General features: G+C 36.1%; 1 protein-coding gene and 2 long non-coding RNA genes across 4 annotated transcripts; 1 reads left to right on the top strand and 2 right to left on the bottom strand.

Moving 5' to 3' along the window:
- Positions 1 to 384: 384 nt before the first annotated feature.
- LOC136806732 (procollagen galactosyltransferase 2-like) lies at positions 385 to 27985 on the top strand. 2 transcript variants are annotated; one of them, XR_010846595.1, is made up of 14 exons: positions 385 to 761; positions 1261 to 1489; positions 1697 to 1761; positions 2107 to 2188; positions 3404 to 3611; positions 4213 to 4332; positions 4905 to 4987; positions 23851 to 23957; positions 24466 to 24540; positions 25530 to 25602; positions 26384 to 26523; positions 26746 to 26952; positions 27465 to 27757; positions 27957 to 27985. XR_010846595.1 is itself a non-coding variant. In XM_067063321.1 (13 exons), the coding sequence occupies exons 1-13, from the start codon at positions 583 to 585 to the stop codon at positions 27673 to 27675; spliced, it is 1779 nt and encodes a 592-aa protein (XP_066919422.1). In that variant the 5' UTR covers positions 385 to 582; the 3' UTR covers positions 27676 to 27758. The 2 variants fall into 2 exon arrangements, 1 of the variants encoding a protein (XP_066919422.1); XM_067063321.1 differs by lacking the exon at positions 27957 to 27985 and having other exon boundaries at positions 27465 to 27758.
- LOC136806734 (uncharacterized) lies at positions 6524 to 7703 on the bottom strand. The gene is made up of 3 exons (XR_010846597.1): positions 7586 to 7703; positions 7084 to 7227; positions 6524 to 6832 (listed from the first exon to the last, which is right to left on the bottom strand). It is a non-coding gene; the product is annotated as an uncharacterized lncRNA (long non-coding RNA).
- LOC136806733 (uncharacterized) lies at positions 11738 to 12541 on the bottom strand. The gene is made up of 3 exons (XR_010846596.1): positions 12512 to 12541; positions 12205 to 12305; positions 11738 to 11877 (listed from the first exon to the last, which is right to left on the bottom strand). It is a non-coding gene; the product is annotated as an uncharacterized lncRNA (long non-coding RNA).

Below are 27985 nucleotides of genomic sequence, written 5' to 3'. Positions count from 1 at the left end.
ATTTTTAAGGAAAATTATTTTGGGCAAATTTGGGCCAAAAACAGCTTAAAAGGTTTTTTGAGCCTGAATGGTTTAAGTGATTTTCGTATTTGGGGAAATTCCTTTTTACCATTTTACATTATTCAACACACAAGCTTTATTTTTCCATTCTGAATTTTTGTACAATTATTGTCACTTTTTTCTTATTTTCATCTGATGTTAATCAGGTAGGTCCATTCAGCATGTTGCTTGTTTATATTCACTTTAATTGATTCATTTCCGTATTTCATTGATAGCATAATAGACTTTCTTTAATTATCTATCTTAATTACCTCCATTTAGTAGATGAGGTAGTAAAACGAGTTGCAATCAAAAATGATACGTAGTGTAATATGTAGATGTATGCCACATAAAGTAAAAATGCAATTTTGCAATGGTATGATGTATTGGTATTATATTTACTTTCTCCGTTTTTATTCAGAGACAAAAGCACGAATACAGAGTACGCACATCCAGAAATACACTTGATGGCTCGGTGAATATTTTTTGATATTTTCATCATAGATAAATAAAACAAGAAACGGAAGGTCAGTTTTCATTGTGATGATTTGGCCAGCAATATTTGGGATATTCTACTTTCATTTTTTTTCAAATGTACATTGTATCACCAAAGATCCAACAGTCTTGGTTGCCATCAATTCAAGGAATGATGAACACTTGTTACCAACGTTCTTTGGGTATCTTGAAAAATTGGAATATCCAAAAACTAGAATATCAATTCTGTAAGTTTTGTACTATTTCTTTGTTTGATGTTTTGGTACTTTTTATGCCTGGAGTATCAGAATATGCTCGGAGGTTAGCTATTACTTGAAAAGATTATACAGTCCAATCTCCATAAGTCAAACCCCCGGAGTTTGATAGTTTAATAGGGGAGGGGGGGGAATGCTAAATATTTTGGGGGCCTTTGGAGGGGCTATCTAATTGGGGGATCGAATAAGAAAGGAGAGGGTCGGCAATCTTGGTTAACTTGATCATATTCAAGTGGTCACAGTCTGTAGCATCAAAACACCAAACGGGTATAACGTTAATAAAAACGCTGGTCATATTGTTATATTGTGAAATTGTTAGTTCGTGATTGTATACATTTTGTACTCATTTATTACTTATGTAGCGCATAGAGCGAATGAAACAGATTTTCTGTAAAACAAGGGGATAAGATTTCAACATTGAAGGGGGGGGGGGTGAAATAAACCTATGCTAAGCTATGCTTTTCCAACATAGGATCCAAACAGACCACAATGAAGATGACACATACGAGCTGCTCTCGACATGGTCCACCAACGTTCGTCATCTCTACCACAAGATACAAGTCAGTCACAAGGCGGAACCACTCGTTTATTCTGATGCTCAGAATTCGAATCACTTCACAGAGCAAAGATACTTGATGCTACTTCAGTTACGTCAAAATGCTATACAAGAAGCACGAAGTCAATGGGCTGACTACGTTTTTGTATGTTTTTATCTTATCGTTTTTCCTCCATATTCTCTTGAGGCTTCAGGAAAATCCCTTTATCAATATTTCAGCTATGTTAGAAACCAGTTTTTTTTCTCTGAAAAGAATACGCATTTTGTAAAAAGCAGGTCAATAAGTAGCTCTGAAACTTTTTAAATTTCCAGATCATCAATTATGACTACATCATAGTATTTCACTTCTCAGTTTATAGACACGGACAACTTTTTGACTGATCCCGAGATACTTCAGCATCTTATCAAAGAACGAAGGTACTTTTTCATTTGAGAGAATACTTTACTAATTTTTGCGTTGAAAAGGAGGCGACCCGAAGGCTCCTCTTTCGATATCCACCCGAAGGTAGGCGAGGGCGCCACTCTTTCTCCATGGATTAGTCAACTTACCCTTGATCCTTTTCTTAATTGCATCAAGCAGAGAGACATCCAGTACCATTTTGAGAATCTTTGGTATGACCCGGCAGGGGGTTGAAACCACAACATTACGAATCGTAGCCGGGTGCTCTACCACTGCACTACGGTCGCTCTTTGCTACTATTCTTTTGTCCATTAGAGGTTTTAAGTTTCAAATATTGATCAAATCTTCTTTTCTTTTTCTAGGACTGTGATCGCACCATTATTGAGAGCAACTCATCCAAAAGAAACGTTATATTCAAATTTCTGGGGTGAAACTGACAAAAATGTAAGATCCAATTTTTGATTGATAATGTAATGTAGTGTTCAAATAGTTTTTCCCTTCTCAGACATGTTTCCATCCTAGAGGTATTCGTGTCTCAAAATTCAGCAAAAGCTCATTAAAGTTTTTAGAATAAAGTTTAGAAAACTTTCATTACCGGTGCTTGGTCTAAAATTTCTAGGCGAGGTTTATCGAATTTATGAAGTTCAAAGAAAAGATAATTATATGTACTCGATTCGTCGGTGTCTGAAGGACTGAAGGAAAGGATGTTTTTTTTATTAAATTGATACTTTTGCAAGATTAAATTTCGCGATTTCTCTAATTTTTGCCATTTTCGCGAAATTAAAACTCGCGAAAACGGGTGAGATTTCTGCCTCGCGAAATTAAATCCACCACAAAATTTTTAAATTTGCATTTTTGGTGGAGAAACCAGTCCAAAGTCTCTAGTTGTGGCAAAAAATGGCTCGTTTTCAGGCTTATTCGCGAAATTAAATCTTCGCGAAATTAAATCAAGAAAATTTCGCGATTTTTTTCCTCGCGAAATTTAATCCGATTAAGGTAATCTAATTAATAAACTCAATCTTATACTATTCCGGAAAAAACTCTTGTCTATTGCTCGTTCCGACATCGTCTTTTTATTTCAGCCTATCTTCTCTGAGGCTCTTTTCTGACCCCCTGGTGACTTTTCTAACTCATTTATTATGTTTTCTGACTATTTTGAAGTGTTTTAACTGACCTTGAAATATCGACCCGACCGGGATTCGAACCCACCAAATGAAAGAGTTTCTGATCAGAAACCCAGCGCGCTATCCGTTGAGCCACACTCGCACAGCAAACCACGAAATTTGGAAATACTTATAGAATGTCAAAAAAGACGGGGGTAATGTTATTATAATATGGGCAAAATTGCCCCTTTTTTAACCTGACTGAAATTCGAGCCGTTACTAGCAACCCTGCGGGGCCCAAGGCGCCGAGTATGCACCCGGCACAGTGACAAGCCGTTACTAGCAACCCTGACCTAAACAATCCCAAACAGCAAAACCCCCGGAAAATTTAAAATGTCGGAACGAGCAATAGACAAGAGTTTTTTCCTACTATTCCCTAGGAGATAAAAGAACATACATGCAGTATATTTTAGACGTATTAGAATTGAAATAAAATCTCCAAGCACCATTAGACATCGTTGGCTAATTTATTGCATGTTTTTTTTCTTCACTTCAGGGATATTACAAGCGATCTGAAAACTACCCTTTGATACTTTCACAAACAACAAAGGGAACGTTCAGGGTTCCAATGATCCATTCTGCTATCCTGATACACCTCCGAGATTCAAACACCGATGACATCCAATTAAGTCCCGTACCTGCTTCTTACAAAGGAATGATTGATGATCTTCTCATTTTTGCCTTTGTGATACAAAAGATTGCCAGTAAGTTTACAAATACAGTTGACGCTCTCTAATTCGATCTTCAAGGGGAATTGGATTTTCATCGAATAAGGGAGCTTATCGAATAAAACAGCGTTGTTTAAGAGAGTTTCTTGTTGACTTTGAATTTTATCGAATAATGAAGCCTATCGAATAGTAGAACGTCGGATTAGAGAGCGTCAACTGTATACAAATACATTAGCGAAAATCTATCCACTCAAGATATGTTGATTTTTTGTGGTTAGTCAAAAGTAGGATCACTACCGAGAACGTTCTTTGACAAAATAAGTATTGACTGAACATTGAATCTGAATCACAGACCTCCTATGACCACCTTTAAGGAGTCCGAATCCGTTTAGTTGAGTCCAAATCCGTTTTGTGGATCCCAGCAGCCTACTGGACATGTTAACTTTAAATTACCACGTTGGTTTGCGAGGTAGAGAGCTGAATTTATCCATTGACTACATAAGTATTGAGTTATCTAAATAATTTTCTAAATCCAAATTGATGCATGATATGTTTATTTTCAATGCTCTAACAACATATTTCATATTTTAGTTTTATATCGTTACCTGCCCAATGTATACTCTATTATTCTTTTCAGAGCTGAAATTCCATATCTGCAATAAATACACTTTTGGATTCATGTTGGTTCCAAGTGATGCCAAGTTATCGTTAAATGATCGAAGACTTCAATTTACTGATGCTTTTGTACGGAAAATAAGTAGGTCATCTGTTTTCCGAGTCTTTTCAAGAGTTCTGGAGTTGCTAAGGATTTTCTGGATTTCAGTCAAAAAGATGCGCATAGATTTTGAGCCTAAAATGTTTAGCAACTTCGAAAATTTTGGCTTTTATCTCATTTTATATTCAAGATACCTCTAATTAGGTATTCGAATACCATCGGTGCACATTTCAATGCCAAATAATGCTCAAAATGCTTCTTCTTTGGGAACTCTTGGTTGCTTTCCCGGTTCGAGGTCAGTTCAGGCCCGTAGCAACCGGGGGGGGGGGGGGGGCATTTGCCCCCCAAAGATTTTTCCAAAAGTTAGTAGCTTTGAGATGTCTACTAATTCTTTGTTCGTCTGTATAGTTCTGATACGCTAAAAAGAGCTTGCGTAACCTAGTATTTCGAAATTTTCCGATGTTGTTTTCCTTTGGTCTGGTTGAAAAGTGTTCAATTTCATAACTGATGTCGAATGACCCTTTATTAACTGTGTCCTATGAAAGAGCATAGACTATAATTTACACTTGTTCCTAGTATAACCTTTAATAACAATATAAATCCACTTATTTCAGGTGAAGCACACGGCGAGGAAATAGTGCGAAGTCCAAATATACCTCATCGATTTCCTAAACCTACTTTTGCTGAATTTGAGGAGGTGACTTTACATGATTTTAAAATCCTTATTTGTAGCTCTTGAGTTAGAATTTGCAGAACTCCTGAAAAGGGCGATCGGGTGGTTTTGATTTTTGGGATCAGGTGCAGCTAGCGTGGTCACTGGTTGGATTCTTTAGTAGTGGAGAGCACTGTTAAAGAATATAACCTAATGTCGTTTAACCTAATAATGTTATAAAATACAGACCAGAAAGTATTTCACTGTTAAACAATCCAACCTATAATCATGTCCGGTCCACTGTTAAACAATCTGACCTAGTTCACTGTTAAACAATCCAACCTAGTCCACTGTTAAACAATCCAACCTAGTCCACTGTTTAACAATCCAACCTAGTCCACTGTTTAACAATCCAACCTAGTCCACTGTTTAACAATTTCACTAACAATCCAACCTAGTCCACTGTTTAACAATCCAACCTAATCCACTGTTTAACAATCCAACCTAGCCATGTCCGGTTCACTGTTAAACAATCCAACCTCTAGTCCACTATTTAACAATCCAACCTAGTCCACTGTTTAACAATCCAACCTAGTCCACTGTTTAACAAACCACACATCCGGTCCACTGTTAAACAATTTGACCTAGTCCACTGTTTAACAAGCCAACAGTCCACTGTAAACAATTTGAACCTAGTCCACTGTTTAAACAATCCAACCTAGTCCACTGTTTAACAATCCAACCAGTCCACTGTTTAAACAACCCCCAAGTCCACTGTGAAAACAAGCCAACCTACAGTCCACTGTTTAACAAGCCAAACCTAATCCACGGTTTAACAATCCAACCCTAGCCATGTCCGGTCACTGTTAAACAATCCAACCTCTAGTCCACTAGTAACCAACCACCTAGTCCACGTTAACAATTTAACCTATAGTCATGTCCGGTCCACTGTTAAACAATTTGACCTAGTCCACTGTTTAACAATCCAACCTAGTCCACTGTTAAACAATTTGACCTAGTCCACTGTTTAACAATCCAACCTAGTCCACTGTTTAACAATCCAACCTAGTCCACTGTTTAACAATCCAACCTAGTCCACTGTTAAACAATCCAACCTATAGTCCACTGTTTAACAATTTAACCTACAGTCATGTCCGGTCCACTGTTAAACAATTTGACCTAGTCCACTGTTTAACAATCCAACCTAGTCCACTGTTTAACAATTTAACCTACAGTCATGTCCGGTCCACTGACAATTTGACCTAGTCCACTTTTAAACAATCCAACCTTCCACTGTTTAACAATCCAACCTAGAGCCATGTCCGGTTCACTGTTAAACAATTTGACCTAGTCAAATTGATGAAAGCATAGGCGATGAAAGCATAGGAATTAAGTTTATATTTTTTTTCTCAAAAAAAGAACAATAAAAAATATAAGATTTTCATAGATCCATAAAAAACTATCACTTTAATCAACAATTAGCGATCAATATATTTTAGTTTATACAAATTCATTTTCATAGTTTCTTACGAAAGCTTGAAAAAATCTTTCATGGAATTCCAGTCCATCATCGACCCAAAAGCGCAAATTATATTCAGATAATAGGGCACCAGCCTTTTGACATTGTACCCCTCTGAAGTGCCTGAGCCATCTAATTGCTTGTGTCGCTTGATCGTCATTGCCTTGAAACAACTCCAGAGTATTGGACATGGCAACATTTGGCCTTACGTTTAAATCGCGAATGTCGGTGAAGACCATGGTTCCAGACTTGATTGGTGACACAAACATATAATCTTCTTCCTGGAATCTTCCATTGGTATTGTGGAAAAGGTATCCTCGTCCGCAACTGCCATCTAACGCGATAAGAATATTACACGTGTTGGTGCATTTCTATTGAAAAAAAGTATAAAACTAATTTGAGTCTAGATTAAGAGTAACAAATCCTAGGCACCCGATGTTATCTATTCTCTTTTTTAAGAAATACCCAAATTTTAAGTAGGATACCAGCCGGGCCATCTGGTTAGTTTTGATTCAACAACCTTTTGTTTTTAAATAGTTTCTTGTTAGGGTTAGGTAATAAGCAAAAAGGATTTTGTACCGATTGTAGCGATCTCTCTTTCAACCGGTAAAAATGGTATTACCTTAAGTTCTTTAACTTTTACTTGAATACCAGGGCCACCAGTTTCATGAAGATTGCGGTCGAAAAAACTTTGACACTGCTCTCGAAAATGCTTCATCATTTGGCTTGTTGTAGGAATCGACAAGTCCAAATCCTCAGCAATCTCCTAAAGAATCAAAGTATATTTTATTACATGAAAATTTCGCAGACATTTTAAACTGTTTACTGGTTTTTATTTTTAAACTGGACCGAAATTGTTAAGAGCTTAAAATTTCTTAAAACGTATTTTGGACGTTAAAACAACGTCCCATGCCTGCTGGGTATGCATTTAGCTACTTAAGCTTAAGGTAGGGCTTTGAAAAGATGACCTAGCCTACGTAGATGGTATATTTTCATTGTGTCTTTAGAGCTTTAAAAACGTACCGATAGAAAATTCAGCATATGAATATCAGGTTAGTATTTACGATAAAGGACATAAAGGTCTGTTTTTTTCATTGTGTCCTCTTTTTTAAATATATCATTACCCTAAGGCTCATCTGGCGTGCCCATCTATCAATGCCTTGAATCCATTTTGAAAGTGGTATATTTGTTTGCGAAAAAAACGACCCCGTCTTGAATGAAGCTTTGCTTGTACATCTTGGGCATCGCCTTAAAAACATGTAGGCAAAAAATAAGTTAAAAATAATTAACTTACTGGGGATTAAAAAATTGCCGCTTTTAAGCGTCAGTTATTTGTTTACTGCTGATATATTGTGTTGATATTTTATTAGACTTTGTTTCTTGATATATTTTATATTTAAAGGCTTTTAAGACTTCAAATGAAAGTATCAAACATCTTTGAGATTGATATTTATCAGATTCATGAAAGGAGAAAGAGCTTCATAGAAACGTAAATGATTTTTCAGGGTAAACAAAAGCAAATTAAAACGTCTTACCAAGTCTTCATATCTGGCAATAATATCATCTGAATATCGTCTTCGTGTTTTCTCCGGTTCATACATTTTCTTGTACTCGCTAATAAGCCAGCATCCATCAGCTCCCTTATCAAAACTTGCTCATCTTCACAAATCGCTAATATGTCTTCAAAGGTCATGATTACGATTTCAATTGGCAAATGACCGAAATGAAATCTCCCTCAAAGTTTACTAATGTGAACGTCTGACGTTCAAGCCAACAAATAAAGAAAGAAAAATGAAAAGGGGATACAAAAGAAAAAAAACGTGAAAGAAAAAAAAACACGTGATTAAATTTTTTTTCTTGCTCTTTTGGGGGAAAAGACATCCCATTTCATTTTCATTCATTAAATGAATGAATGAATGAATGAAAAAAATTCAACCCGCGGCCAAATCTAAAAACTCTTCATTTCTGCATTACCGGGTGACGAAAATAAAATCATGCGCAAGGCATTTTAATTTTGTTCTAAAATCGTATTTACGTATTATTTGGACTTTATTTTCTCAATTTTCAGATGGGATGTTCTTCTTAATGTTCTTCTATATACGAGTCCAATTCTCTAGAGAACCGTAATAGCAGGCACGGAGCGTTGTTTTAACTCTTTCAATACCGCCAGAAAGAGAACAATTGAGAAATGAGAAAGTTTGCGGGGCGTTTTCTTACTAATGAAAAGACTTGAAAACGTTACCCTGAGTATCAGAGGTTAAGTTTTCAAAGAAAATAGTAACCTCTGAAGACAAATAATAGAAATTTTATCGCGCATGTGTCAATCTAATCACTGTAAAAAAAATCAAAGATGAAGAGCAAATATTACCATATTAATGTCTAGCAGACTGTATCAGTATGCAGTTTACTATTTACGAATTCCCCAGAAACCTCCAAGTTTAGTTGAAATGAGTTTATTTCGAAAGAAATCTCTTACATGATCCCCAAATGTATAACAGTAATTACTAAACTTTTAATTATGGAAATGTCACTTTAATTGAATCGAAATAATAGACAGACTTTATGTTATGATTCTCTATCACTGACTCTTTTTAAAAAGCATTGATGACTTTTTGTAAGTTGTGTTTTCAACGACGGGAATAAAAAATATCGACTATGACGCTCATCCAAGATCTTGGATGGTCGTCATGGTTACTTTTGTCTTCGCTGATTGCGCGATGAATAGAATCTCGATTCGTCGGCACAGCGTAAATATATGATTTTGAGCTGTGCTTTTCACGGTATGTATGAAAACGTCGTTTTCGTTTTAATTAAAAGTATCAACTTTCAAGAAAATGCAGTTTCAAAGCGATTGAAAATTTCTTTCTATCAGAGGCTGGAGAAAACGTCGTTCCAATAGGAACGATTTTGGCTGGAACGGTATCAAAGGAGTTAATGCATGGTGATAATCGTTAACGGCTAGGTGGCGCCCAAAACCAGTTTTTTTTGTTCAGAATTTTGTCCTCTTTCGATTGGTAGCTACAAAAGCCTCATAAAATGCTTGGTTTAGGAGATATTACTAGTTGAAAATGGTACTCCGGTTTACCCCCCCTTATATATTGACGTCAAATTTTTTCTGTGCTGCCACGATCCTGAAAATGCAACAATATGACGGAAATCAACGAAAATTCTAACAAGGAAATTCAAAAAAATTATGGATATTGTATTGCACAACCAATAACTGTTTGATAAACACCATCATAGAAGATAACGACACCTTACAATGTAGGAGATGTGATAGACTTGTCCATTATGCTTGCTCTGAGCTCCCGGCCTATCAGATTCAGCTTTGTCTGCAATATAAAAGCCGGCGCTTCGAATGTGGAAATTGTGTTACAATAACGCCACTCTTATTTGAGAGGATTAAAACAAGCAGACAAAAAGCTCGCAGTGACATCACAACGAAAGAAGCAGACAAAGATGAACATCATGGATTGAAATTAGGTTTCAACGAGAGAATAACCTCTCTAGAAAGGAAAATCGAGAAGCTAATGAAAAAAAAAGACGTCAACAAAGAACGGAACAACAAACGATCTGAAACACAGCTCAACAACACAGAAACAAAAAAACAATCATATGCAGAAGTCACCAAAGAAGATCTACAAAAACAAGAGGTGACCATAAAAAGTTTCATCAAATCAGTGAACGAAGAGGAGCGTTGGCTCAAATCAACCAAGTGCAACATCATGGTGCATGATTTAGGTGAAAACAAGCACGAAAACGAAGAAGAGCAACGAGTTGGTGACAAAGATTTCATAGAAAGAATACTGAAACAACAAATGGGTTTCGATGTGACGATAATCAAGGTAGAACGCATAGGTGCTCGTAAAGATGAAATGTATACAAATGAACGATGGAGACCATTGAAAGTTACTCTCGAGAGTGAAGAAGAAAGGATTAGAATACTTGCATCAGCCCACAAACTAGATAAAGATGATTTCAGGGTATCAGACGATTTTTCAAGGAAAGAACGGGAGATAATAAAACAATGGCATCGTAAAGCAAAAGAAAAAACATCGAATGAAAAAGACAAGAGTGGTATATGGAAAGTGAGAGGTAGTCCTAGGACTAAACTCTATTTAAAGAAATTTTCGACGGAAACAACATGATTATAAGAAGAGTGGGTTAGAGGCCCAGGTACCTAACTGTAAAACTCTATAACAGAATTGACAAACGAATGATAAGATCTATAAATTGTAAAAATGTAAGATTGTTTCATAGAGGTCAATGGACCTGAGAAATACACTTCTATAAATAAATTATATCGGGTGGAGAGGGCGCTCGACAAGTCTGAAAAACGCCCGTTATGGTACTTGTAAGTGCTAAAAACAATTTTTTTGAGAAAATGAATCCAAAAAAGTAGCTTTGAAATTTGTTGTTCAAAAAATGTTATTTCAACATCAGACATTAGTTGGACATTGAAACAATGTTGAAATTATGTTTTGTGTCTGTTATTTAAGCGTTAAGAATCCCTTAGTAGACTTTTCTTCATTTCAACCTTGGCATGTTTTTAAGATGTTCTTAATTTTTGAGCAAATCTTAAGGAAATCAAGATTATTTGACTATATATTTCGCAAGAATTAATTTTCATGATTGACCCATTTGACTCCGATTTAACTAAAATCAACCTTTGCGAAAAAGAACACTTTTTTGCCTATCTTCCAAACTAGGATGTTCAGCACTTTTCACAGGAACTTACACAAAACAATTTTACTGAGCACTGTACATTTCATAAGTATTCCTCGCACCCAAGACAAGTATACATCGCACCCAAGTATACTTTTCACATTGTTCCTGTCACTACTATACGTGCCTTTTTACCCTGTTTGTTTACCTTTTTTTCAACGTTGCCTGGAAAAGAAGGAGCACTAACCAATGTGAACAATTTCAAGATAAGACAGATTAAGGCTACTTTAATAGGATTTAATTTTGTGAGTCAAGACTTTCGCGTGAGTATAATTTCGCGAAAGACCCTAAAAATGGACATATTTTACCAAAATTGCATGGTTTTGATAACTTTGTTTGCTAAAATGGTAGCAAAAATTTCGCGTGGATTTGACGATTTGATTTCGCGAATCGACGATCCCACGCGATATATCGCGAGACAAATTTTGGCGGAAAGGGCAAAATATAAAGAGTTAAAGTATATTTTTTAATGGTAAGAGTCTTTGTTCTGCATAATGAAATGTTATACCATATACATACAAAATACCTAAAAATAGCTTTAGTCTCTAGAAGTCAAACTATGACTTGTGAATCAATAACAAAAGAAAACATAAAAATCATACTTCAATGAAAGCAAACTTAAGCTTGTGGATAATCAATATTTATCCGGTTGATTATGTTGTCAAATGTTTGGTCTAGTCCATACCAGTCCCTAAAAAAGAATTACAAAATCATTAAATTGCCTAATCTATGGATTATCAAATGACGTTTAAACCCAATAAAAATTTAGGACTAGCTGTTTTATTCCTTATGAGAGGGACGACGAGATTGAATTTTTACAAGCTCTCATTTGATTCGGTTGGTCGTTAACCAGTAATAAAAACAATTTTGTTACTTTTTTCTAAAGAACACGTCATTGTTATTACTTCAAATGACCAATCATTAAAGTATCTTATAAAAACTTCATCTCATCTGTTATGAGAGGCCTGCCAGTGTCAGGTAGCTTCAAATCATTTCTTTCCGATTGAAAAATAATTACCTCCACATGAACTCGTTCATGTAACTTTGTAAATTGGCTCGTTCGACACCTTTCATAGCTTTCAGTTTCAGCTTAAAACGGTTCCAGTACGATTCAATGTTCTAATGAAAAAAAAAGAAAGGGTTTGAAAAAAGTATAAACTTTTCTAAAATATAAAAACGTTAAAAATATCACTTTTCAAAGCTTTTACTTTTATGGGTGGGGTGGGGTTTTTAGGGAACTGCAAACTTTACAAGAATTTTACAGAGAACTAAAAAAATGTACCGAGCCCAATGGCTAATTTTACAAAAAATTATTGTCTGGTTACCTGTGTGTGGGCTCCTGTTAGAGGATCGACGACAAAGTTGTATGTATGGTTTACGGTATCGTGTTGTATGCAGTTCGGTACAAAGTTTCGAAGCCTATTGTAAGCACGCCATTCATCGCTATGTATGACAGAGTTAGGGTTCAAAACCCGATTAATTACAGCAGTGAGAGTGGGCCTATTTCGCCTGTTCACAATTTCCATATAGCCTTTGGCGGGTGTGTATTGAGTATCGGCCAAGCCAAATACCCAAACAGGTGCCTGCGCTCTTCTTCCTCTTCCTCCCTATATAAAGAAACGAGAATTAAAAGAATAGGGTCAAAACAACATTATGTAATGAAGTCGAACGCACTTTGGAAAATATTCAATTTTTTTGTTAAGACTAAACTGCAAAATATGCATTCGATTCTATCAAAAATTTAAAAGAATGACAAACTTTTGAGCAAAATGTAGTTAAAAATCTCTCTCACTCGTATGAAAACATACTCTTTGCCTGTGATGGAATTGGCTCTCGTCAATCTGGACAACAAAATTAGCACCCCCACCACCAATAGCAACTGGGTTTCTGGCTAGATCATTCGTACAGACTTGGCGAAGAAGCTGCAACATTTTGATCACTGTTTTTTTTGGTATTCCAACAATATTCGTTATTTTGGTCATAGAAACGTTGTTTGACCACAGGAAGATTATCAAAAATAAATCACTAAGGGAAATATGCGTCCACGATTCAAATATTGTCCCATCTCGGAGCCTCAAACATCTGCGACATGGTCGGTTACACCTCCTAAACAAAAATATCTGTGTTAGAAATTGTCTGGATAAAATTTATGTTGTCATAACCGACCTTCTAACTACATTCCATTATCGCTCCTACCCTAAGGGAAGTAATTTTCGCGGAAAATATTTCGTGAATTGAGCTCTCCGAAATTACTTTTACGGAAGAAGTTTTCGCAAATTATATAAAAATGCGTACTGTTTTAATCACGTTTTGATGAAAAAAAGGAAACGTACTTACTAATGAAAGACTTGAAAACGTTACCCTGAGTATCAGAGGTTAAGTTTTCAAAGAAAATAGTAACCTCTGAAGACAAAATAATAGAAATTTTATCGCGCATGTGTCAATCTAATCACTGTAAAAAAAATCAAAGATGAAGAGCAAATATTACCATATTAATGTCTAGCAGACTGTATCAGTATGCAGTTTACTATTTACGAATTCCCCAGAAACAACCTCCAAGTTTAGTTGAAATGAGTTTATTTCGAAAGAAATCTCTTACATGATCCCCAAATGTATAACAGTAATTACTAAACTTTTAATTATGGAAATGTCACTTTAATTGAATCGAAATAATAGACAGACTTTATGTTATGATTCTCTATCACTGACTCTTTTTAAAAAGCATTGATGACTTTTTGTAAGTTGTGTTTTCAACGACGGGAATAAAAATATCGACTATGACGCTCATCCAAGATCTTGGATGGTCGTCATGGTTACTTTTGTCTTCGCTGATTGCGCGATGAATAGAATCTCGATTCGTCGGCACAGCGTAAATATATGATTTTGAGCTGTGCTTTTCACGGTATGAAAACGTCGTTTTCGTTTTAATTAAAAGTATCAACTTTCAAGAAAATGCAGTTTCAAAGCGATTGAAAATTTCTTTCTATCAGAGGCTGGAGAAAACGTCGTTCCAATAGGAACGATTTTGGCTGGAACGGTATCAAAGGAGTTAATGCATGGTGATAATCGTTAACGGCTAGGTGGCGCCCAAAACCAGTTTTTTTTGTTCAGAATTTTGTCCTCTTTCGATTGGTAGCTACAAAAGCCTCATAAAATGCTTGGTTTAGGAGATATTACTAGTTGAAAATGGTACTCCGGCCGGTTTACCCCCCCTTATATATTGACGTCAAATTTTTTCTGTGCTGCCACGATCCTGAAAATGCAACAATATGACGGAAATCAACGAAAATTCTAACAAGGAAATTCAAAAAAATTATGGATATTGTATTGCACAACCAATAACTGTTTGATAAACACCATCATAGAAGATAACGACACCTTACAATGTAGGAGATGTGATAGACTTGTCCATTATGCTTGCTCTGAGCTCCCGGCCTATCAGATTCAGCTTTGTCTGCAATATAAAAGCCGGCGCTTCGAATGTGGAAATTGTGTTACAATAACGCCACTCTTATTTGAGAGGATTAAAACAAGCAGACAAAAAGCTCGCAGTGACATCACAACGAAAGAAGCAGACAAAGATGAACATCATGGATTGAAATTAGGTTTCAACGAGAGAATAACCTCTCTAGAAAGGAAAATCGAGAAGCTAATGAAAAAAAAAGACGTCAACAAAGAACGGAACAACAAACGATCTGAAACACAGCTCAACAACACAGAAACAAAAAAACAATCATATGCAGAAGTCACCAAAGAAGATCTACAAAAAACAAGAGGTGACCATAAAAAGTTTCATCAAATCAGTGAACGAAGAGGAGCGTTGGCTCAAATCAACCAAGTGCAACATCATGGTGCATGATTTAGGTGAAAACAAGCACGAAAACGAAGAAGAGCAACGAGTTGGTGACAAAGATTTCATAGAAAGAATACTGAAACAACAAATGGGTTTTCGATGTGACGATAATCAAGGTAGAAGACGCATAGGTGCTCGTAAAGATGAAATGTATACAAATGAACGATGGAGACCATTGAAAGTTACTCTCGAGAGTGAAGAAGAAAGGATTAGAATACTTGCATCAGCCCACAAACTAGATAAAGATGATTTCAGGGTATCAGACGATTTTTCAAGGAAAGAACGGGAGATAATAAAACAATGGCATCGTAAAGCAAAAGAAAAAACATCGAATGAAAAAGACAAGAGTGGTATATGGAAAGTGAGAGGTAGTCCTAGGACTAAACTCTATTTAAAGAAATTTTCGACGGAAACAACATGATTATAAGAAGAGTGGGTTAGAGGCCCAGGTACCTAACTGTAAAACTCTATAACAGAATTGACAAACGAATGATAAGATCTATAAATTGTAAAAATGTAAGATTGTTTCATAGAGGTCAATGGACCTGAGAAATACACTTCTATAAATAAATTATATCGGGTGGAGAGGGCGCTCGACAAGTCTGAAAAACGCCCGTTATGGTACTTGTAAGTGCTAAAAACAATTTTTTTGAGAAAATGAATCCAAAAAAGTAGCTTTGAAATTTGTTGTTCAAAAAATGTTATTTCAACATCAGACATTAGTTGGACATTGAAACAATGTTGAAATTATGTTTTGTGTCTGTTATTTAAGCGTTAAGAATCCCTTAGTAGACTTTTCTTCTTCATTTCAACCTTGGCATGTTTTTAAGATGTTCTTAATTTTTGAGCAAATCTTAAGGAAATCAAGATTATTTGACTATATATTTCGCAAGAATTAATTTTCATGATTGACCCATTTGACTCCGATTTAACTAAAATCAACCTTTGCGAAAAAGAACACTTTTTTGCCTATCTTCCAAACTAGGATGTTCAGCACTTTTCACAGGAACTTACACAAAACAATTTTACTGAGCACTGTACATTTCATAAGTATTCCTCGCACCCAAGACAAGTATACATCGCACCCAAGTATACTTTTCACATTGTTCCTGTCACTACTATACGTGCCTTTTTACCCTGTTTGTTTACCTTTTTTTCAACGTTGCCTGGAAAAGAAGGAGCACTAACCAATGTGAACAATTTCAAGATAAGACAGATTAAGGCTACTTTAATAGGATTTAATTTTGTGAGTCAAGACTTTCGCGTGAGTATAATTTCGCGAAAGACCCTAAAAATGGACATATTTTACCAAAATTGCATGGTTTTGATAACTTTGTTTGCTAAAATGGTAGTTTCAAAAATTTCGCGTGGATTTGACGATTTGATTTCGCGAATCGACGATCCCACGCGATATCGCGAGACAAATTTTGGCGGAAAGGGCAAAATATAAAGAGTTAAAGTATATTTTTAATGGTAAGAGTCTTTGTTCTGCATAATGAAATGTTATACCATATACATACAAAATACCTAAAAATAGCTTTAGTCTCTAGAAGTCAAACTATGACTTGTGAATCAATAACAAAAGAAAACATAAAAATCATACTTCAATGAAAGCAAACTTAAGCTTGTGGATAATCAATATTTATCCGGTTGATTATGTTGTCAAATGTTTGGTCTAGTCCATACCAGTCCCTAAAAAAGAATTACAAAATCATTAAATTGCCTAATCTATGGATTATCAAATGACGTTTAAACCCAATAAAAATTTAGGACTAGCTGTTTTATTCCTTATGAGAGGGACGAGATTGAATTTTTACAAGCTCTCATTTGATTCGGTTGGTCGTTAACCAGTAATAAAACAATTTTGTTACTTTTTCTAAAGAACACGTCATTGTTATTACTTCAAATGACCAATCATTAAAGTATCTTATAAAAACTTCATCTCATCTGTTATGAGAGGCCTGCCAGTGTCAGGTAGCTTCAAATCATTTCTTTCCGATTGAAAAATAATTACCTCCACATGAACTCGTTCATGTAACTTTGTAAATTGGCTCGTTCGACACCTTTCATAGCTTTCAGTTTCAGCTTAAAACGGTTCCAGTACGATTCAATGTTCTAATGAAAAAAAAAGAAAGGGTTTGAAAAAAGTATAAACTTTTCTAAAATATAAAAACGTTAAAAATATCACTTTTCAAAGCTTTTACTTTTATGGGTGGGGTGGGGTTTTTAGGGAACTGCAAACTTTACAAGAATTTTACAGAGAACTAAAAAAATGTACCGAGCCCAATGGCTAATTTTACAAAAAATTATTGTCTGGTTACCTGTGTGTGGGCTCCTGTTAGAGGATCGACAAAGTTGTATGTATGGTTTACGGTATCGTGTTGTATGCAGTTCGGTACAAAGTTTCGAAGCCTATTGTAAGCACGCCATTCATCGCTATGTATGACAGAGTTAGGGTTCAAAACCCGATTAATTACAGCAGTGAGAGTGGGCCTATTTCGCCTGTTCACAATTTCCATATAGCCTTTGGCGGGTGTGTATTGAGTATCGGCCAAGCCAAATACCCAAACAGGTGCCTGCGCTCTTCTTCCTCTTCCTCCCTATATAAAGAAACGAGAATTAAAAGAATAGGGTCAAAACAACATTATGTAATGAAGTCGAACGCACTTTGGAAAATATTCAATTTTTTTGTTAAGACTAAACTGCAAAATATGCATTCGATTCTATCAAAAATTTAAAAGAATGACAAACTTTTGAGCAAAATGTAGTTAAAAATCTCTCTCACTCGTATGAAAACATACTCTTTGCCTGTGATGGAATTGGCTCTCGTCAATCTGGACAACAAAATTAGCACCCCCCCCACCACCAATAGCAACTGGGTTTCTGGCTAGATCATTCGTACAGACTTGGCGAAGAAGCTGCAACATTTTGATCACTGTTTTTTTTGGTATTCCAACAATATTCGTTATTTTGGTCATAGAAACGTTGTTTGACCACAGGAAGATTATCAAAAATAAATCACTAAGGGAAATATGCGTCCACGATTCAAATATTGTCCCATCTCGGAGCCTCAAACATCTGCGACATGGTCGGTTACACCTCCTAAACAAAAATATCTGTGTTAGAAATTGTCTGGATAAAATTTATGTTGTCATAACCGACCTTCTAACTACATTCCATTATCGCTCCTACCCTAAGGGAAGTAATTTTCGCGGAAAATATTTCGTGAATTGAGCTCTCCGAAATTACTTTTACGGAAGAAGTTTTCGCAAATTATATAAAAATGCGTACTGTTTTAATCACGTTTTGATGAAAAAAAGGAAACGTTAGTTGTTATGGACTAGAAAATGTATTTGTATTAATTAATGATTGTCTCTTAGATCATTTTAATATTTTTTTATCTCTGACTAAAAATTGATTGAAAGAAAGTAACTTTCGCGAAAGAAATATTTTGCGAATTGCCTGTCTGAGATTAATTTTTCTGAAGAAACTTTTGCGAATTAGGGCCATATTCGTGAAAAATTCGTTTTTTTGGATTTTAAGGGGGTGTGCGCATTTATTCGAGAATTTTGAAAAATTAAACACGAAGAATTGTTTTTGATAATGCGATACATATATTTTTATACCATAACAACATTTTTAAAAATTATCGATGTTCTTGTTCTTGTGTGTCGAAGTATCCATTTCTCTCTCAAAATGAAAGTTTCGACTAAGAGCCTATTTTTAAATAAAAAAACCCTTCCAGGGAAGAGCGTTTATTTGAGGAGGAGACGTTTATTAATTATTTTCCTAAAAAAGGGGGCTTTTATCCGAGGAGGTGTTTAAAAGAAGGGGTGTTTATTCTAAGTAATAAATTATTTTAAGATGTATTTCTAGCCTTTTTGCAAGGAGGAGCCTTTAACTTAACCCAGAACCCAAAGGGAGCAAGTTGGATTTCAAATTGCCTCAAAACTAAAGGTACGATTACAACTTCATGATAAAAACTTACCATCTAAACCCATCACGGCATTGTCTATTAGCTTCAAGTTGCATCGGCGAACCACAAGTTTGACACATCTTGACAACACTTAGTAAACCTTGTCCTTGTAGAAAATGTATGATTGCAATTTTATCATTGCCTAAAAGTAATGCTCCCCATCTCTGTAAAAATCTCCGATGCACTGCAGCCATAGTAAACGCGTCGACAATGATATGAAAAACCTGCGTTTGTGGAAATATTAATTTCCATGAGAAAAAAATATATGTGTGAATAGCGACGCAAACGCTTCCAGATATAACTTTAAGTATTTTTTTGATTTGAAAGAACAAAAGAAGAAATTGTAGACACTATTGTTAATGCCTTTTTAATATGCATGATAAATAAATAATAGTCTTTTTCTTGAACTTCATTCTCACATTCTCAAAATGGAGTACACATATGTTTTTATTTTTTTCTTCTACTCATTTGCCGCAAGGACAAAACGCAATCTGATTGGCTAAAAAAAATCTTTATATGACTTTTTAATTTTAATAGCTGACATAACGGAGAACAGATACGATATCCGATAACAAATCACTGACAAACCATTTAGGTATAGAGTTATGACCAATAGAGAGTGTCCGGTTCACACCGGTAAAAACATCTTTTCAAACCGTATAGGGCTACATACACTACACAATATATTGTCGGGCAATATATTGATGGTATATTGCTGAATGTCGGCAATATATTGAAAAGGTGTCCGCAATATATTGTCAGCTCGATTTGCAATATTCCAACAATAAAGGGGGATTGTTTACAGAAAGAAAATTCCTTTTTATAATAGAGTACCAGTTGTTTACTTCGTACATTACGGTCCGCAAACCATATTGTCGAATATTGTTCGTCAATATATTGTGTAGTCTAAGTAGCCCTTATAAATACGTAGGCTGTGTGAAAAAGCAGAAAAAGTTTATACAAATTCCTAAATACATTAAATCACACGTTGTTACTAAAAGTGGTAACGAGTGGTAACGGCTGGTAACGAGTGGTAACGGCTGGTAACGAGTGGTAACGATGTGGTAACGAGGTAACGAGTTGAAAATGGTAGCCCTAAAGAGTCAAATATTGTAAAACCGAAAGAATCGATTCTGATTTATGCCTTTACAGCTTTAGTTAACATGGTTTTGGTGAATGTCCATCAGGAACTGGTGGTTGTGTTGAATCTGCAGTAGGGACTAGTGGTTGTGGTGAATGTGCCGCAGGAACTGCTGGTTTTGGTGAATGTGCAGCAAGAGTTGGTAGTTCTGGTGAATGTGCATCAGGAGTTGGTGGTTTAGGTGAATGTGATAGAAGAGTTGGTGGTCCTTGTGATTCTGCAGCAGGACATGTTTGTTCTGTTGATTCTGCAACATGAACTGGTGACCTTGCAACAGAACCTTGTTATTCTGGTGATTCTGCAACAAAACCTAAAGGATCTGCTTATTCTTAAGCAGCAACTTGTGATTATGGTGATTCTGCAGTGCAGGAACTGGTTGTTCTGGTGGTTATGCAACAGATCCTTGTGGTTATAAAGGTTCTACAGAAATACATGTTGGTTCTGATGCTTCTTAGCGCAAGACTGTTAGTTTTGGTAGATCTACATCAGGTCTGGTTGTTCTTGGGATGGATGGATTATCATGAATTTCGATATATTGTATTCAAGTGTTTGACAGTTTTCTATAGGGCTAGAATTGTGATAAATGCTATCTATCTAAAGACATTAACAACTGTCGGTGTTTGACTTATTTTGCCAGATACCTATAAGCTCCAAACTTACATCCACAAGAAACTCAAACTCCTGCTCCACAATCATATGCACCAGAACCACCAAATCCACCATCAAATTCACCAGTAACGTTACCTCCACCAGCACATTAACCAGAACCATCAACTTCTGCCTCCCATTCACCAGAAACACCAACTCTGTCATCACATTCACCAGAACTATCAACTCCACCATTAAAATCACCAGAACCATAAAACTCTGATGCACATTTACCTAAACCACCAACCCCTGCTGCACATTCAACAGGACCATCAACTCCACTATCATATTCACTGGAAACATTGTCCTGCTCTACATTCATCAGAATCGAGTAATTCAAAATTAGAGCCTTTTAGGGCCAACGTATTTAACTGGTTACCTCGTTACCACCTCGTTACCACTCGTTACCACATCCTTACCACTCGTTACCTCTTTTAGTGACAACGCAAATCACACCATGTACTGTATTTTCACCAAGCAGCGTTCCGTGCCTTTTTTGTTACAATGAGCTAGGAAAATATCTAAATGCCAATACTTCCTGAACCAGAAAGATTTAGACTTTGTTTTATAGCTCGTTGGATAGCTGAGAGCCTGAGAGTTTCTTCTTTTTTTAAGAACCCAGTGACCAGGAATGAAACTAAGTTAGGTTGTTTACTCGTGACAAGGGATGGGACTAGGTTGGAATGTTTATCAGTGGACTAGGTCAAATTGTTTAACAGTGGACCGGACATGACTGTAGGTTGAATTGTTTAACAGTGGACTAGGTTGGATTGTTTAACAGTGGACCGGACATGACTAAGGTTAAATTGTTAAACAGTGGACTAAGTTGGATTGTTTAACAGTGGACCGGACATGGCTGTAGGTTAAATTGTTTAACAGTGGACTAGGTCAAATTGTTAAAAAGTGGACTAGGTTGGATTGTTAAACAGTGGACTAGGTTGGATTGTTAAACAGTGGACTAGGTTGGATTGTTAAACAGTGGACTAGGTTGGATTGTTAAACAGTGGACTAGGTTGGATTGTTAAACAGTGGACTAGGTCAAATTGTTTAACAGTGGACTAGGTTGGATTGTTAAACAGTGGACTAGGTTGGATTGTTAAACAGTGGACTAGGTTGGATTGTTAAACAGTGGACTAGGTCAAATTGTTTAACAGTGGACTAGGTTGGATTGTTAAACAGTGGACTAGGTTGGATTGTTAAACAGTGGACTAGGTTGGATTGTTAAACAGTGGACTAAGTTGGATTGTTTAACAGTGGACCGGACATGGCTGTAGGTTAAATTGTTTAACAGTGGATCGGACATGGCTGTAGGTTAAATTGTTTAACAGTGGACTAGGTCAAATTGTTAAACAGTGACCAGGGGTTGGACTACGTCAGATTGTTTAACAGTGAACCGGACATGACTGTAGGTTAAATTGTTTAACAGTGGACCGGGCATGACTATAGGTTAAATTGTTAAACAGTGGACTAGGTCAAATTGTTTAACAGTGGACTAGGTCAAATTGTTTAACAGTGGACTAGGTTGGATTGTTAAACAGTGGACTAGGTTGGATTGTTAAACAGTGGACTAGGTCAAATTGTTAAACAGTGGACTAGGTTGGATTGTTAAACAGTGGACTAGGTTGGATTGTTAAACAGTGGACTAGGTTGGATTGTTAAACAGTGGACTAGGTTGGATTGTTAAACAGTGGACTAGGTTGGATTGTTAAACAGTGGACTAGGTTGGATTGTTAAACAGTGGACTAGGTTGGATTGTTAAACAGTGGACTAGGTCAAATTGTTTAACAGTGGACTAGGTTGGATTGTTGTTAAACAGTGGGACTAGGTTGGATTGTTAAACAGTGGACTAGGTTGGATTGTTAAACAGTGGACTAGGTCAAATTGTTTAACAGTGGACTAGGTTGGATTGTTAAACAGTGGACTAGGTTGGATTGTTAAACAGTGGACTAGGTTGGATTGTTAAACAGTGGACTAAGTTGGATTGTTTAACAGTGGACCGGACATGGCTGTAGGTTAAATTGTTTAACAGTGGATCGGACATGGCTGTAGGTTAAATTGTTTAACAGTGGACTAGGTCAAATTGTTAAACAGTGACCAGGGGTTGGACTACGTCAGATTGTTTAACAGTGAACCGGACATGACTGTAGGTTAAATTGTTTAACAGTGGACCGGGCATGACTATAGGTTAAATTGTTAAACAGTGGACTAGGTCAAATTGTTTAACAGTGGACTAGGTCAAATTGTTTAACATGGACTAGGTTGGATTGTTAACAGTGGACTAGTTGGACTGTATGGACTAGGTGGATTGTTAAAAAACAGTGGACTAGGTTGGATTGTTAAACAGTGGACTAGGTTGGATTGTTAAACAGTGGACTAGGTTGGATTGTTAAACAGTGGACTAGGTTGGATTGTTAAACAGTGGACTAGGTTGGATTGTTTAACAGTGGACTAGGTTGGATTGTTTAACAGTGGACTAGGTTGGATTGTTTAACAGTGAAATATATTCTGGTCTGTATTTTATAACATTATTAGGTTAAACGACATTAGGTTATATTCTTTAACAGTGCTCTCCACTGCTAAAGAATCCAACCAGTGACCACGCTAACTGCACCTGATCCGATTTTTGCCCTGTAGAGACACACTAAGACATGGATTTTTTATCTTAACTCTGTGGAAATTGGATTTCTGAATTGAGGATTCAAGATCCCAAGGATCCTTTTCAATTTGACGTCAATCGTTATTTCAATCAATATTTTCTCTAAACAAGAGGATTCTCATAGTGGACGTAAAGGGGACAATTTAAGGCGAAAATCTTAAGCCATCTGAGTATCCAATGCATTCTAAATAAGGAAACCGAAAATAATTGAAAGGTTAGATATCAACTGAAAATGACTAGAATTGATAATAAAAAAAACTGAATGCGAAAGTTTCTATGGTTTGAATTTCCTAAATACATGGAAAATACATTTCCTGAACATTTTATTATACAACTATTGCAAAAAGAAGCACTGGAATACAAATCCAGCACTTTTCAATTCTTTTACAGATCTTTGTCATCAATTTGAAACGTCGTAAAAATCGGTTTTTGCACATGAGGAACTCGATGAGGGAATTAGGTTTGAAATGGACACACTTCGAGGCTGTGGATGGAAAGTAAGCATGGCTTTCATTTATAAGAATACGAGACTCATTTTTTTGCACTCAGAATAGTGTTATTTAGAACATACGTCATTTTATGAAATCTCAGGCTTCCTTAACCCTTTGAGCGCGCAGTAGTTTTGAAAAAGTTGAAAAATTTCAATGATTTTTTTTTTTAAACTTGAAAATTCAAAATGGCGTAAAAGCTTGTAGCTTTTGATTTAGACACTCGTTTTGGTACCATTGGAATGGTAATTTTGTACTCTTTCAAAAAGCATTCGGTTTATGCCCCTTTAAATCAAGTCCAAGGGACCTGGGACCCAACCTTTGGGACTTGGTATTTTGGCTGTTTCAGGACGCAAAAACGCGTCTCATGGAGTCTAAGGGTTAAGGGAACTAATTTTCGCGGTGTGAGAGTACTAAATTGGCGCATTTTGCCGAACATAATTTTGTCAGAGGGTTTTTAAAGAGTTTACAGAGTTTAGGATTATGTATAATTTTTTTTCCATTCTCATAATTTTAGCAACCTTAACAAGGAATGGATGGAAGACCTTGGCGTTAAACCACTGACTGATTATAAAGACCCAACATTCAATAGGTTTGTTACAAAATTGTAACATTCCGAATGTTTTAATTTACACAATTCTTCAGACAGAATTTGCGTGTCCAGAGTTGAGTTTTCCTTCAAAATTCTGGACAATCCCATAAACCTTACACGTTTTTAATAAGAACATCCAGAATTTTTTAAGTCTTTGGATGTTCTTGACTTTTTGAGATTTAAGTCTAAAAATGTTTTTAAGATGCTCCTTTTTTCACCATTTTCAGTTTTTTGTCCATTTTCCACAGAGTACTCAAAGCCTTAAAAGGGGGGGGGGTTTGTACTTTTACGGTGTGACAGGATTGGCCCTTTTTTAGTACGGTATTACGGGATTTGACAAAAAAAAAAAAAGACGGGAAAACGGTATTTTAAAATCAGACGGTGACGGTATTTGGCCTTATTTTTTGTCATTATGCCGGTATTTGAACCTGTACAAACCGGTGTGACGGTGTTATTATTTTTTTCAATTTTCGGGATTCCGGGATATATAAAAACATTTTGACGGGAAAACGGTATTTCGAACTCCTACAAACCCCCCCCTTAAAATGTTCTTAAATTGTTCTTAATATTTTGGCCATTGAAGCCTTATGTTCTGATATAGTTTGTTCTTATAGAAAAAAAAACGTGTATCGCAGTAAAACGCGCATGCATCGTTTTATATCTTAAAGTAAATCAATACTTTGTTTATGAGTCGGTTTTTTGAGATTGAGAGAAAGTAAAAGTAGAGAGTCCATAACCGTTCTTCCCTAATACCCACAGTCAAAAAGCGTAATGGGTAATCAGGACCACTGCGCGCTAATGGCAACTTACTATTGGTCTAAAGTTTTGAAAAAATTTGAAGATTTTTGCGTCTAACCAACGGGAAACCGTTATCGGAGCGCAATCAGTCCTGATCCATTTCGACTGTGAACTGGCCTATACACCAATACTCTTCCGAACATAGTTCATTATGATTGGAATGATCTAACAGCTAATCATCCTTTTTTTAGTTCATACGTTTTCCGGCCGATAACCAGAGGAGATGTTGGTTGCTTTTTGAGCCACTATTATGTTTGGCAAGAGGTAGGGCAAAGTGGGATCCAGTCTCAACCCTATTTCAATAAATAAATTTATTGTACTAAAGACACCCCCTTCCCACAGACCCGTTAGGATTTTTTCGGCCAGTGGGGATAAACTAACAAACAGACTGAAACTCGATGGGGATTGATATTTCCATATTTTTTATTGTTGGGGATTTCAATTCTTTTGTTTTCAAGTCAAAACATTCAGTTGGAATGGGAAAAAAGTAAATATTTTACAGTGAGTTAATTTGATTATATCATGATTATATTCAATGGGGACACCTATTTGAGGATAATTTTCCAGCGGGGACGATATTTTGGTCAATTTTTCCAATGGGAAGGGGAAGGGGGAATAATAAAATTATTGTAAAACAGAAAAATTGTTGCTGGCTTACCAGGGCATTCTTAGTAGTTTGGATATGTAGGAATTTTTCGTTATTTCTAGTTTCTAATTTTTGAGATTTTCCATCGGCCAATTTTTTTCAGTGGGAAGAGTTTACAGTCGGTCTGTGAGAAGGCGGTATACTAAGATCTATGACAAAGAAAAACGGGAGATTCTTGGTCGTTTTCAATCGAACCATACAACATTTCATAGGGGTGAGTGGTTTATCCAGTTCAATGAAAAGGGGTCGCTTTTGGACAAACTTCAACTGGGTTGGCAAGCGGGGTGGATCCTCCTAGGTCAAACAGTCAGGTTTGATGTTAGCCAAAGCCTCCAATGAGGCCACCAGACAGAGGTGTGTTTTGTCTTTCTTCACAATTGTCACTCACTTTTTTCACAGATGGTCGAACGAAATTTGGACGAAGTTTTGATCTTAGAAGATGACGTTCGCTTTGTATCTAACTTTCGTAAAAAATTGACAAAGCTCATGAAAACTGCCAGTTCTTTGGAAATGAAACCTGAAAAAGACTGGGACCTATTGTAAGTACATTTAAGCAAAATATTCTTTTTGTTTTCGCTCGGAAATTCCTCAAGCTTACTGTATTTAAAATACTTACAATACAACTAAAAATTTAAGGAAATCATGGAAAATTTAAATGAAAATTATCAAAATAGCTTTTCTTCCAAAAAGGTTTTGCATGCGATTTAGCCTCTTATCCCCTCCCTATTGATGGACCGTGAGCTATTTTTCTATCATTTCAGATACCTTGGACGTGAAGCAAAACAAACGAGCGAATCGTACGTCGGTGAAACGGATAAAACATTAATTTTTCCGAAACATTCGAACTGGGCGATTGGATACGTTTTGAGGCTTTCGGGTGCACGAAAATTATTGGCAGGTGGCGAAGGGTTTGCGAAGATGGTTCCTGTGGATGAATATTTGACAATTAAGTTCAATAAACATGAAGAGTGAGTGACTTGTACTAGTAATCTTATGGTTTTTAGTGCAATTGGTGATATTCATGACGTGGCGTCTTATACGAACATTCACTTGCCACTATTTTTGAATTTAAATAATAAAGCTAGTGCCAAACGCCTGGGTTATCTTATGGGTGTTTCTGTATAAAACATTACGTCGTGAATATCATGAATATGGTATTTGGTATAATTTTTACCTAAGATCACTTTTGAAGTCCATATAAAAACGAGGGGAAATTATCTGTAGGGGCGCCCCTAGGTAATCCGAAGTTTTGGTCCTTGAGGGTTAGTTTTTCAGGCTTCCTAAAGCCGTGCACAACTGTGACGATAATTTTTTTGTCAAGAAAGGTTTTAGTTAGCCTGTTAGACGAAAACCGCTTTTTTATCGCGATTTTTAAAACAAAGAAAAAATTTGGTTTGTGGGAAGGCACTGGCTAGGTTTTAGTCAAACCAAAAAAAAACAAAAACGTTCCGATAAATTATCTTTTGTTTTCTATTTTCAGTAAAGTGTTGATGAAACAATACGATACACGTGACCTTATCGCAATATCAGCGACCAATCATTTGATAGAACCCACGCATCTACCAATGCAAGATGGTTACTATAGTGACACGAAAAACAGTCTTTTGATTGACGGCTCAAAACCACCAGGGAATCCTCAGGTGGACGATGACGATCATCTCCAGAAAAAATCTACACGAACTGACCTTTAGTTTCTTTTAATGTGAATGTACTACGAAATATTTTTTAGAATTTTCTAGTTCACAATCTTTTATAATATACATCAACATAACAATTTTCACGCTCTTCAATAGAACTGAAGTTATCGTCTAGCATGCTAAACGACTAAAAAAATGGAACGTCAACGACCTAGAGTCAATCTCATATTCAGTGTTTGAAGCGATTTATTCCCTACCTATATTGCTCAGCCTGCGTGGTTTTCATGTAAACACTGGATTTTTTCGCTATCGCCAGAATTTGAAAAATGTAAAACGCCCAAAACGAAGAAAGTACAGATTCAAC

This window comes from Clytia hemisphaerica, unplaced genomic scaffold (assembly GCF_902728285.1).
Source record: "Clytia hemisphaerica strain Z4C2 unplaced genomic scaffold, Clytia hemisphaerica genome assembly, whole genome shotgun sequence".
Classification (NCBI taxonomy): Eukaryota; Metazoa; Cnidaria; class Hydrozoa; order Leptothecata; family Clytiidae; genus Clytia; species Clytia hemisphaerica.
This window is presented reverse-complemented; position numbering and strand designations above follow the sequence as displayed.

Coding starts and splice junctions, on each gene's coding strand:
- LOC136806732 (XM_067063321.1), top strand. CDS start 583: ATGATTTGGCCAGCAATATTTGGGATATTCTACTTTCATTTTTTTTCA. Junction 26,524..26,745: donor GAAAAAGACTGGGACCTATT/GTAAGTACATTT, acceptor CTATCATTTCAG/ATACCTTGGACGTGAAGCAA. Junction 26,953..27,464: donor AAGTTCAATAAACATGAAGA/GTGAGTGACTTG, acceptor TTCTATTTTCAG/TAAAGTGTTGATGAAACAAT.